The sequence below is a fragment of the Puma concolor genome, chromosome B3 (assembly GCF_028749965.1).
Source record: "Puma concolor isolate L17-30 chromosome B3, mPumCon1.1.hap2, whole genome shotgun sequence".
NCBI lineage: Eukaryota > Metazoa > Chordata > Mammalia > Carnivora > Felidae > Puma > Puma concolor.
The window spans coordinates 132,002,683-132,016,143 of record NC_141672.1 but is presented as its reverse complement, the minus strand read 5'-3'; the positions used below and the strand labels follow the sequence as shown (position 1 = coordinate 132,016,143).

General features: G+C 47.6%; 1 protein-coding gene across 1 annotated transcript in view; it reads right to left on the bottom strand.

The window, feature by feature from the left end:
• The window catches only part of IGF1R (insulin like growth factor 1 receptor), a 310,288-nt gene extending 302,442 nt beyond the window's left edge, over positions 1-7,846 (bottom strand). The window contains exon 1 of the mRNA XM_086711440.1: positions 6,689-7,846. Coding sequence (XP_086567566.1) covers positions 6,689-6,782 — 94 coding nt within the window. The 5' untranslated portion in view covers positions 6,783-7,846. The remainder of the gene's footprint in view (positions 1-6,688) is intronic.
• Positions 7,847-13,461: the final 5,615 nt, after the last annotated feature.

Here is a 13,461-nt window from a genome sequence, read left to right as displayed (position 1 = left end):
TCCCTACCTACTTCTCCCCGTCATAAATAACAGCAACAATACCTTGTAACAGTTATTGCCATTGCAAACATGCATCTTTCATCATAAAAGAAACTACTTTCTGTTGTGTCCCAGTAAAATCTGAATAGCAACCTATACATTTAAAAATTCCTGATAGGGCACCAAAAAGAATAAAAGCCTTGCTTACTAGTTTGTTTCTCTAGTGTTTCATTATTTTTTTAATGTTTCTTTTTTGGGGGGGAGGGGAGGGGCAGAGAGAGAGGAGGAGACAGAATCCCAAGCAGGCTCCAGGCTCTGAGCTGTCAGCACAGAGCCTGATGCGGGGCTCGAACCCATGGACAGTGAGATCATGACCCGAGCCAAAGTCGGATACTCAGCCAACTGAGCCTCCTGGGCATCCCGTTTCTTTAGTGTTTTAAATAAACATAACAAGTGATTTCTATGGTTTGATTCATACCTTTAAAATCTTCTGTAAAATATTTTATGGTATCAGAATGAATTTTTGAACTTAAAGATCTAAGCCCACTAAGTGTTCGATATACATTTACTGAGAGAGGAGGGAGAAAAAAATTGTCAATTCCAGAAATATCAATATTTCCTTAAGATTTTGAAATGAATCAGTTTCACAGGCCATGAGTGAAACTGGCATAATTGAAAAATGTAGGGAAGTCTTCAAAAATGATATGTGGGACTTTACAACATGAGTAAAAACTGATGCTTTAAAAACAGAAAACAATCTAAGTCTTCAAAAGTCTCAAAATCAAAGATATTTTTACTATTCTGAGTCAAAAAAGACCATAGCAATATAACAAGAGAAACAAACTTCATCATGCCAAGGGAATACACATCTATTGCAGTAACAACCTGACTTGTTTTTAAAGATCTTTTGTTTACCAATAATCTTATACAAAACATATGCCTTTTGCTCAGAACAAATCAGTTTTACAGATACTTAGAGGTTTCTTTCCAAATACTGAAAATCAGTTACTCTCCCCAAATGTCAACAAGTCTCACTGTGCACAAACATCAGGACTGTTGCATGTATCCCCTCCTTAAATTTAAGCCAAATCACATCTTGACAAATAATGGGAAAACCTCCTCCTGATAATCTGACCCCAAACACCATTTTCAAGGTCAGAGGGGAGTGCCTGCGTGGCTCAGTCAGCTAAGTACCTGACTCTTGATTTTGGCTCAGGTCATGATCTCACAGTTCATGAGCTGGAACCCCGAGTTAGGCTCTGCTCTGACAGCACAGAGCCTGCTTGGGATCCTCTCTCCCCCTCTCTTTCTGCACCCCCCCCCCACCACTTGTTCACTCGCTCTCAAAGAATAAACTTAAAAAAAAGGGGGGGGGGGTCAGAGTGCTTCATTCATTATTCACTTTGTTGTCCTTTGAGTGTTCAACGTTTTCCTTCAGAACATCTCGGACAGAGAAATGGAGAAACCCTATCTCAAGCACGTGTGCAACTACTATATATTTAGTACAACTGATGGGAATGCATACCTTGGACTCAGCACCTGTCACAGGTTGGCTAAGAAAAGCAGTTCGGTGTAAGGTGGCCTGCAGGCACAGATACCTCTTCTTAGGATTTTTAAATGAGTGTTGAAAACAAATCGAAGCAAATCACAACCCAGAAAGAAACACAGCTTCTACTTTTTATGATTAAAAAAAACAAAGTCATGATTCAATTGCCTCCTGGATCTTATTCTTACCCTTCTGCACCTTTACAAACAGTGAGTTCTTTTACATGATAAAGCCTTACAATTAAGAAAGTTTCCTAATAATGTCCAGAAGGCTCAGCAATGTGTAACTCCAGAACAGCTTTGAAATAAGTTCCACCTTCCGTACAACTCAAAACATGCCGTGCAGCATTCACGAAGGCCACCTGTAACTCCTGAAGTGTTGGCAAAAGGTAACTGCAACACTCCACATTTTTAATCACAATTGTCAGAACCAATGTTGTAAAAAAGCTGAGAGGCTGAGCGTAGACCGGTGAATGTGTCCCGTGCATCCAGTACAGCAATGGGAGGCAATATGTGAGGAAGGCAAAAATGGTGCAGCAGAGGGCTTTAGAAGATTCAGCAACCCTGGTTTACTTTGTATCTTAAGTCTACAGAAATGTTTTTAGAGGGCCTTTAAAATGCTGTTTGCCGCCTATTTGAAAACCGTGCATTCTGTGCTGAGTCTGAAAAAGATCTGATTTTCTAAGCAACTTTGTTTCACACAGGAGTTTTAAAAAATGCCCCAAGGACAAAGACAAAGCCCTCTTTCCTTGTAAGCTTACTCACTGCCTGGCATAGGGTCCAGCTTTCATACAGCAGGTGCCCAATAAGTGCTGGCTGGATTCAGTTGCTTCTTACAGCTTCAGTTGCTTCTCACAAAACAAATGAAACCAGATTTAAAAGGAAGCTACTGTCCCTTGAGGGCTCCCCTTGGCAAAACTCTAAGGCAACAAGTGAAAACGATACAGTTGATTTTCATTACTGCCCTGATCTTGCAACAATAAGAAGGGCAGGAAACATTTTTATTAGTAAACTAAGTCCTAGACAAAGAGCAAAAACAAATGTAAACAACCACTATTCTCCACATCTTTTTCTATTAAAAGGCCAAGGTAAATCTGGAAAAGGGCATAGCAAAAATGCCTTTGCTGTATGTTTAAATCTTTTGTTCCACGAGAAATTTTAATTAAAAAAAATTATCGTATGCCTGAAAAAACTACTGTAGCGTACAAAGATCCTGTTTCCTGCTCAGATTCTGAAGCCATTTAAAAAAAATAAAATGAGCAACAAAGAAAAAACCCACCCCATTCATCTTCAGTCTTTACTACCAGAGTAGTTAATAAGGGATATCAAAGAGAGAAAGAAAGAAAAGAAAGAAAAAACAAAGTGGAAATTCTTTACCATCTTAAAACAGTACATTATTTCTTTGTTGGAAAACACATGTAAGAAAACTGGAAATGCAAAAAGCCTTCCGGACTCAGCTCCTAAACTTTAGTCTTGGAAAGACCAACTTCGTTTCGGATTCAGTTAAGGATTTCACTGTCACAAATCTGACTTTCATTGGCATTTGTGTTTTTTAAGTCCAACCCCTAAATCCCTACTTGAGCTGTGTATAACCAAGATTTTTTTTTCCTGCCCATTTCTCCTATGGTGTTGAAACCCCACTGTTACAACACCAGCCATCAGTTTGCCGTATTGCTAGAGTGCACGGATGTAAGAAACTCCACAAATAAAAAAGAGATATGATCACTTGCTGGACAAATTTACTTAATCTAACCTCTATGTTCAAAGTGACAATGCATTCTTGTCAACCTTCGCAGGTTTCTTTAAAAAAGGGGGGGGGGAACCCAGGTTTATTGGGATACAATTTGTATGCCATAAAAGTCACTAATTTAAAGTGGACACTCCAATGATTTTTAGTATATTCAGAGTGGTACAACCATCACCACAATCTAATTTTAGAACATTTTCATCACCCCCAAAAGAAAGCCCATACCCATGAACAGTCACTCCCTGTTCCGTCCTCCCCCGGCCCTACTCAACCACTAATCTACTTTCCGTCTCTATGGAGTTGCTTATTCTAGACTTCATGTAAACAGAATCATATAATATGTGGTCTTTTGTGACTGGCTTCTTTCACTTAACATGATGCTTTTAAGGTTCTTCCAGTCAACCTTAGCATATTTCTTAAGGTTAGAGTTTTCTAATCCTTCTGACAAATCAAACATATAACCTTTTAAACTTCAAATCCTGACCCACACCCCATCCCTACTCAAAAGTACCATTTACTTGCTAGTTCCCTCTAGAGAGTCTAAACTATAATTTGCTATTTAGGTTTTTTCCAACCTTCTTATTCTGGATTCTTCCTCTGGTAATAAAACACCAACTTCTTTAAACATCAACCTTTCACATACCTATATTTCCCTGACAATAGGATAGGACTGTGCCTGGGGCAGAAAGAGGACTGAGCCCTTTTAATGAGATAGCCAATATGTTTAAAATACATGTGGATTTAAAAAAAAAAAGACGAAGCCATCAGATGATTTAGCTATCACTCAGAACTTCCCAGCCTCCCTTATTTAGATGCTCTGTTCACATTATGTTGATAACAAAACAAACGTGTCTGCTTGACTTCATCTGCCTCAAAAACTTCTACATCTTTTCAGTGAAAGATTTAAAAGAAAATCACCTTACTGTTGTAGGTGTCAGTGTTCAAAGAGTAAACACTAATCCTTAAATATGCCAATACAATAGGAACAAACACCAGCCCAATTTTTATCCCAAAACAATACTCATCCCTGACTGGATTCAGTAGTTTATTTCCATCAGAGTTAAGGGTTCCAGCACCTGACTAAAAACTGAACCCATGCTCAACACTGAGCATATCGTTTTCTCCTGAAAACGTCAGAGCTGTAGGAAGGAACAGAGACTGAGTTAGGACTTCAACAAACCAAGACAGGAGTCGGGGTGCCTTCTGGCCATCCGTCAGGTTTTCAGGAACCAACAATTTTCAAGGGATCCTTGAGAAAAGCTTTGGCCTCTCTGTATTATAAACATGCATGAAAATGCCCCCTTCTCCTCCGGTTTTCTCAAGAAAGAGCCTCCTTTCACAAAGAATACTGTTCACGAAGATCGCTGGGAACAACAAGACATCCTATTTTAAAATGCCCGACTCCTTCCTCAAGACGCAAGGCCATCACTGGTGTTGTGAACCTCACAACTAACATTAAATAATAAAACTGGAAACATTACACACCTCAATATCATGCCTTAAAAAAAAATGGATTAGCTCTCCTGTGGTCTTCTAAACTGTATTTAGCCTTGAGAGGCTAGAAACCCTCTTCGGTCCCCCCAAACACCATCTGTAACCCTGAGAAGGGAGCCGAAAGCCTTTCGTCCAATCCAGTGAGCTGAAAGTTTAGAAAACAAAGAGGAGGAGAGCTCAGCTCCGTGGAAGGTCCGGCCTCAATGTGCGACTTACTCCGTGTAGTAAACAGTAATTCTTTACAAAAATCTCCTCTTATTCCATCACGGACCCATTCCTTCCAAGACACTTAAGAAGGGTTTGTTTACACAACAGCCTTTCCGAATTGCCCCCGTGATGGGGCCAGACAGCCCCGCCGCCCACCCCCCACCATTCTCCCTCACTCTTCGAGGCTCCGTCGTGATTTTTCAAAGTTAACTGGCACCACCTGCATACCCTCGGCAAACATTACTCACCAACACGCCCTCAACGTTCCCAGCCCCAGTTCCCCGACTGCATTTAAACTTTAATCGTGTTCAAATTACCCTGCCATCGCGAATACGCCAGTAAACCACGCTTCCATTTTCTGAGTATAGAACCCCCTCCTCCTCCTCCTTCCTCCACACGTCGTGGGGCCCTAAGTTCTCCCCCCCCTCCCTCCCCCATTCCCCGCACTTCCCTACCCCTACCCGACACCACCAAAACAAAAGCTATCAGATTGCAAGCGATAGCGAGTGTGGAGCGATACTGCTTATTAACTTTGTACAAAGGAAGTGCGGGGCAGGAGAGATCCAGTGCGACGCAACTCCGGCCAGCAAACCAAGGCGAGGGCTCCGCGCTCGCAAAACAGAACACCCCCCCGCCCACCCCCCGCTGCCGCAGACCCCGGCGCGCCTTAAAGGCTGGCGCGCGACACCTCTCGCCGGGGCCAGGCGTCTAGGTGTCCCCGAGCGGCCGTGTGGCGACAGCTACAGCCCCGCGTTGAGAGCACGTGTGTGGAAATGCACGTCGGCTCGGACCACACACCCACTCCCGCACAGTCGGATGCTGCCCGAACACTCCCCACCCCCGTCTGCAGGAGGAGAGGGGTCTACGGGCCGGGGTAGCAACTGGGAGAAGAAAGTCCCAGAACCCTGTGAACCAGGGGCCCAGACGCGCTCCTCGGAAAAGCTGGACTGACGCAGAGCCCCCGACCTTGCAGTTTTCGGGGGTGGGGGGGGTAGTCTTCAGCGGGAACTCTCCCCCCCCCCCCAACGCCTGAGCCGCACAGAGAGGTCGCGGGAAGCCGGGGGCAGGTAACCCGCACAGGATCGGGCGAAAGTGACGGGGAGGGAAAGGCCAGGAACCCAAAATGCCCGAGGGGTAAAGCGCGTTGGCGACACGAGGCCGCTCTGGGATGTTTGGAAACGTGTCCTGGGGCTGCGGGGCCTCTCCGCCGGCCGCCTCCCCCGGAACCCCACGGCCGGTGGGCTACCCGATCCCCGCCTGTCCCGGCAGCCAGGGCCCCGCGCGACCGCGGGAGCTGTCACCACCGTCTGCGCGCCGCGCGGGGGCCAGCCCGCCGTGCGGAGCGGCCCGCGCGCCGCGAGGGGGGTGAGGTGTGGGTGGCGGGGCCCGGCCCGGCGCGAACTTCCCCGACGGAGTCCCAGCGCGGGCACGGCCGCGGGGGCACGAGCGCTTCCCAAGGCAACCGGCCCGCGGGGCAGGGCTCCCGGGACAGCGAAAGAGAAAGCCCCCGAGGCTCTTCCCGCGCGGGGGTGCGCAGAGCCGGGGCTCCGGGGGCCGCTCCGGCCGGAAGGCCGAGCCCCTCCACACCCCGCCGGGCCGCCCCCGAGCCCAGGGGCCCGACAGCTGCGACGACGGCAACTCGGGTTTCGCAAACAGGGCGCAGCCCCTCGGAGGAAAAGTTCCCGCAGTGGCCGCGGGCGGCGGGCACATACTCACTTTCTCCACTCGTCGGCCAGAGCGAGAGCGCGGCGGACAAAAACAGGAGCCCCCACAGCGAGGTCGGGGACCCTCCTCCGGAGCCAGACTTCATTCCTTTTATTTGGGACGAAATTCCCCTCTCTCAAAAAAATAAAAAAAAACAAAAAGAAAAAGAAAAAGAAAACAAAGAAAACAAAAAGAAAAAAAAACGGGAAAGGAAGAAAAAGTCTCAAACTCAGTCTTCGCCCCCTCCGAAAACAAGGGCGAAGGAAACAATACTCCAAAGGCGGCGCCGGCCGGGGACCCTCCGGGTGCGCCGAGCGGGCGGGCGGCGGCGCGGGGCGGCCCCTCAGCGCCGGCAGCCTCGGCCCAGGGCTCGGCGGAGTCGGGAACCCGAGGCGCGCCGGGGCGGGCTGTCGGCGTCGTCGGCCTCCATTTTCAAACCCAGAGAGGCGGGGGGGGGGGGGGGGGGGGAACTGCACAGAAAGGGGGCAAAGCCCAAATTCGTCTCGGCGGAGAAAAACAAGCCCGACCCCAGGCAGAGCGGGAAGCTGTCCGACACCCGAGCCTCCGCGGCGGGAGGGCGCGACGCAGTTCGCAAGATTGCCCCGAAGTCCGGGTCGCGGGCGAGGCCGGCCGGGGGCAGAAATGCGGAGTAAAAATGAATGAGCGGCTCCCCCTCCTCCTCCTCCTCCGGGCTCCGCTCGCCGCCGCCTCCTCCCTCAGCGCCGCCGCCGCCGCCGCCGCGAGCTCCTTCCCAAATCCAGAACACACACAAAGCGGCGGGCCGGCCGCGCCGCGCTCAGCACTCCCGCCGCGCCGCCCGGGCTCCGCGCCGGCCCCCGCCCGGCCCCCGCCCGCCGCCGCCGGCTCCGCGCGCGGGGGCTCCGGCTCGCTGAAGGTCAAAGCCGAGGCGCGCAACGCGCCGTGGAGCTCCCCTAGCGCGGGAGGGGCGTGGAGGGCCCGGGGAGTGGGGCCGAGGGTCTGCAAGCGCCGGGCACGGGCGCGCCGGGGGCAGGCTCGCTGGCGGCGTCCCTCTCGCTCGCTCGCCTCTCTCGAGTTCGCCTGGTGCGCTCGCTCCTCCTCGGGTTTTTTTTTTTTTTCCCTTTTTTTTTTTTTTTTTTTTTCCGCTCAGCGGAGTTAATGCTGGTAAACAAGAGCCTCAGCCTCGCCGCGCCGCTGCCGCCGCTGCTGCCACACACTGGGGGCTCGCGCGCGCGCGCGCACTCTCGGGGCCGCGCACACGCGCCCGCGCGCACACTGGAGCGGCCACAGCCGCAGCCGCGGCGCGCCGAGGGCCCGGCCCAGGCCGGCGCGCGCCAAGAGCCGGAGCCCGGGATTCCAGGGACGTGCGGAGCGGAGCCGGGGCGTGGGGTGCGAGGCTGCGAGGCACCGCCCCCGCCCCCCGCCCGCGCCGGCACACGCGCGCGCGCGCCCACACGCTCTCGCCCCCACCCGCACTGCGCCGGCCACCCTGCACGCGCCCTCCCCTCCCGCAAGACTCCAAAAACAATGCCCCCGGCGCCGGCCCGGGCTCCGCGAAGGGGCAGGCTGGAGGAGAGAAGGGAGGAAGGGAGGGGGCAGGGTGGGCCGGCAGTGCGGGGCCGGAGAGGTTCATTGAAAACAACAGCAAGGCTGGAAAGCGCGTTTCCCTGATTCTTGAAAAGCTTCATTGTTTCTTGCAGCTGTTGCAAAATAAATAAATAAGTGCGTGCATGCGGCATTTTTTTCGCAGCGTGCTGGAAAGCCCGAATGTGGCGGGAGGGGCACACCTGGGAGAAAGCAGACCCCCAACCTACTAAGGCAGGCACTTTCACGCAAGGTTGGGACGGCCGCGGCGTCGCGGCCGCAGAGTCCGGAGTTCTGGGGGCTCGCGGGGAGCTGAAGGGGGAGGGCGCGGCCCGCGTGGTTTAGCCCAGGGGCGTGAGGGGATACTGCCCGCCGCCTGCCGCGGGCCCCGAGCGGGGGAAGGGGGGGGCCCAGACAGACTGCCCCGCGTGCCCAGGGCGCGTCCCCGCAGCGGCCGCCAGGGGGCGCGGCAGGCGCCGGGGAAGGCCGGCTGGCGGAGTGTCGCCTCCCTCCGGGAGAGGAAATGTGGGGGCCCGGGCAGGGGGCTGGCTAGGCTGGGTCGCGCTGGCCGGGCCTCCACTACCCGTGGCCCGCCCTGGCCGCTCCTCGCGGTCTCACGCGGCTCGGGGATCCACCACGTGGGCGGCTGCGGGGAGCGGCCGAGGCGCGTGCACAGTGCCGGTCTGCGGGGCCCCGGAGGCGGGGGGGGGGGGGGGGGGGGGCGTGTCCGAAGGGCTCCTGAGAATTGGGTGGGGGGCCAGGGCCCGAGCTGAGACAAGTCTCCCCGCTGGTGTCGGGACCCGGAAACATGCCGCACACGCGCGCGATCCGTGGTCACTGCGGAAACCCACCCGCACCTGCCTCGGATCCTCCGGAGCACGTCTCTCTAGTTTCGTTTGCTACGTAAGTGGCTAGAAACCAGCACAAACCCCAAGTCTCCTTGGTGGTTTTCTTGATTGTGACCAAGGAGAGATTTCCCCAAAGCGAGACTGCCCTAGGACAGCCATCTAATGAATAAATGCCGCGGAGACCAGGTCCTCAAAGGAGAAAAACCCCAGCAATGGCTGGAGAAAGGAGTTTGAAATACGTGGACTTTTAAAAATAGTGATTGGACCACGTGTCGTCTGTAATGTGGTCCGGTTTCATGACTCAGGCTAATTGATGTCAATAATAAATAAAAAGAAGATGGCTAATAAAAGAGTTGTGAATCTCTAGATCGAGTGGAAGTGTTTGTCTCATAAACGATCAGACTGTCTGGTAAGTAGGGATCTGTTCTAAAGGAAAGGTAGGTTTCTTTTTTTACTGTAATTGTAAAAGATTTCCGCATTACATTATGCATCCCATCATTCGTAAATAATTTTTTTTTTAAATTAAGAGCTGAAAACAAGTCAGAAGCTATCATAATGGAAACCTAGCCCTTTTCTCCCCTATATTTATTTCCTAGATCATTTTTCCCCTTGGAAATTTTTAGCTCAATTCAGTGAGTCAGTTGTATAGAAGGAAAATAAATCTTTTTTTTTTTTTAACTTAAGAAAGTCATTCATATGGGATTGTTTTTGTTTAACTGAATTCAGCTTAATTTTCAAATACAGTGTTCCAGTTTTAGATGTTTCTGGACATTAACAGAGAAAGAAACATACTAAAATCTTTAAAAAGAAACTTAAATTTAGCATGTATCATTTAAAAATTAGGCAGTATATGTGAATAATTAAAATTTAGTTTACTAATTTTTAAATATTTCTTCAGAGAGTTCCCTGCATGAGGTTGGTCTTGAAGCCTACAGATCCATTCTACAGCTAAATATAAAGGAATATCAATATTATATTTTCATATTTCATATTCAGAATTTTTTAATATGTACTTCTAAATTAAGACAAAAGTATAGAGCTGATTTTTTTTTAATTTTTTTCAACGTTTTTTATTTATTTTTGGGACAGAGAGAGACAGAGCATGAACGGGGAAGGGGCAGAGAGAGAGGGAGACACAGAATCGGAAACAGTCTCCAGGCTCTGAGCCATCAGCCCAGAGCCTGACGCGGGGCTCGAACTCACGGACCGCGAGATCCTGACCTGGCTGAAGTCGAACGCTTAAGCGACTGCGCCACCCAGGCGCCCCTAGAGCTGATTTTTTAAGGTGAATGCTAATATAAGATCCTTACGACACAATATATTTCAAGTATTAGTAATAAAAATGCCCACTGAGTTGTCCCTGAGAACATAAGGAGGTTTATGGAATAAAGAGAAATGCGTAGTTATTTAAATTGTAGGGTTTTTTTCACCAAAATGATTTTTCATTTGTGAATTTTTTTAATGTCTGTGTTTTCCTAAAGTAGTAGGAAATATATAAGGTAAAGTTATTTTAGACCGTGAAGATGCTTACTATTATATAGCTTAATATTTAGAAGAGAGTCAAAATTTAGATCGCTTTTCAGCTCTAACTTGATCATGTAGACAAAGAAGGTGATTTTTATTTTCTTCCAGGATTAGATGCTACATATCAAAGTCAAACTTATTTTTTTCAACCTTGGAAATTAAATCATGTAGTAAAACATGACTGGAGTCTTTGTTTTACAGTAGCATTGACAATGCATCACACATTTTGTTGTATGCAGTTTTCCCCCACGTATCTTATAAATTTCCCTTTATTTGGAGCTGAAAATGGTTGCTCATTTTCACTTTTTAAAACTGTTTACTTGAAAAGTGTTATTTCGAAATATTCTGCTCAATGTATCAGGCTCCCCCAAAACGTAACATATACCAAGTAAAAAAAAGAAATGTGAGAAACAGCACAGGTGACAATCGACAAGTATTTTACGTACACAATATATCGTGATACATTCTCAGAAAGGAATGTCATTCAAAGCAAAAGTGAATAAACTACAGCCACATACAATGTGGGCAAAGCTTTGAAACACAATTTTAAATTAAAAAAAAATGCAAGTTCTGAAAAAGTACACACGACACCATTTTGATAAAGCTCAAAAGCAAAGACGACAAAAAGCATGTGGCAATTTTTAAAGCAAGATAATTAAATACACAATAAAGTATTTTTGCTTTATTTATTATAATCATTATTATTTTAGCAAAAGGATTAATAAGGAACACAAAGCATAGGATCCTGGTTACCTCTGGGAGGGCTTGGGGAGAAGCCCAGAAGCACACGCAATGTTCTCAGAACTGTGCTCATTCCTCAGGCTGGGTGGTGGGTTTACAGATTTCCACTTTATAATTATACTTTATAACTAATGCATATATTGCACATATTTTTGTATGTATAAACTATGAAAGAAGATGATAAAAATATGGGAGGGATTCACAAAAGAGATCATCCCAGTTTTCCAATATGATTTTTCCAGATTCTAAGTTGTTTGTATCAATAAGTCAGAGGAATTAAAGAACCACTACAATGATATAGTTACTCAAGGGCTTATCCTTCAGGCTACATTTCAAAAGAATGTGTACTCATAACCTATCAGTGCAATTTGAGACAAAAATCATGAGATAAAAAATGTAGAAATGTTCACTTCACAGGTAATCAGGTTCGCTAATTAAGAGTGTATTATGTAAACTGTCTGGCAATTTCCTGTAAGGTTGAACATACACCTGACTTATGATCCAGCAATTCTCTATCCCTAGCTATTTAACCAAAAGAAATGAAAAGTTCACAAAAGACCTGTATGGGAATGTTGGTAGCTGCTTTATTCTTAATAGCAACAAACTGGAAACAACCCAAATGCACACCAAAGAAGAACAAATTAAAAAATCGTGATATGTCCATTCGACCCAATATTGCTTAACAATAAAAAGGAACAAACCATTAATATATACAAAAACACAGATGAGCCTCAAAAGTATAATGCATAAGCCAGGCACATATTGTATATTAGTCTGTTCGCATGAAGTTCACGATCAGGCAAAACCGATCTATGAGATAAAAATCAGAATCATGTTTGCCTTTGATGGGGGCAGGAGAGTTGTGGATGACTAGAAAGAAGCACAAAGAACTTTCTAGGGTTATGACAATGCTCTTTGTCTTGATTGGGGTGTTGGCCATGGTAGTGTAGACATTCATCAAAAACACATCGAACTGTACACTTAAGACAAATGCACTTCATAGAGCGCCTGGGTGGCTCAGTCGGTTAAACATCCGGCTCTTGATTTCGGCTCAGGTCATTATCTCATGGTCTTGTGAGTTTGAGCACCACATCAGGCTCTGCACTGACAGTGCGGAGCCTGCTTGGGATTCTCTCTCTCTCCCTCTCTGTCTGCCCCTTCCCTACTCATGCTGTCTCTGTGTCTCTCAAAATAAATAAACTTAATTTTTTTTAAAAAATGGATGCACTTCACTGTAGGTAAATATATCTGAATTTAAGTTTTAAAGTGTGTATTGTGTAAATTAGAAATTTTGCAGCCGTTCTAAAAAAAGAAAGCACAAGGCTTTCCATTTTTGCTATTATGTGAGTTCCCAGAGATGCTCATCTCCAAACTTCATGCCCACAGCTGTCTCTACATATAAATACATTTTCAGAAGTCCATCTGCCTAAGGTCCACTGCAAAAGGTTTTAGCTGTGTTAGGCACCAAGGGGTCTCCACAAAGCAATCCAGGGGTAGGAAAGATACTAGTGATCTCAAGTTGGTTCAAGTCCCTGCATGGTCAAGGCGATGTGAGTCCCAGTCTCCATGAGATCTGTTTACACCCAACTTGAGAAGATTTTTTTATTTTAGATTTGCACAGATAGCCCGGCGCTCACAGGACCGTAAATGCTACATTCCTCTGTGATGCTTTAAAGGCAATATGGAGGTTTCAGAGAGAATTTGGATAGAGATGGCTGGAACATCTTTTTCTGACAACTTCCGGAACCATGTTTGGGTGAAACATCAATAAGAAAAGTTCTTGGAAAACCTGGGGCAGGAGTGACAGGCATCCTTGGAATCACCATAGGTTCAAGGCTTCTGTCCCTGCACCAACACCCTGACCATACCCTTCTACAGATTGGCACTAGCCTATCTGCATCCTGATGGTAGAGATGTTCTTTATCCTCCATGTAATTAACTTTCACACATACCAGTAGTAAGGATCTCTGCCTGGCAGAGAGCATCAAAGATGCTACTTTTTTTTTTTTTTTTTTTTTTTTTTTGAGAGAGAGAAAGAGAGCAACAGAGTGCAAGTAAGGGAGGAACAGAGAAAGAGGGAGACACAGATTCTGAAGCAGGCTCCAGGCT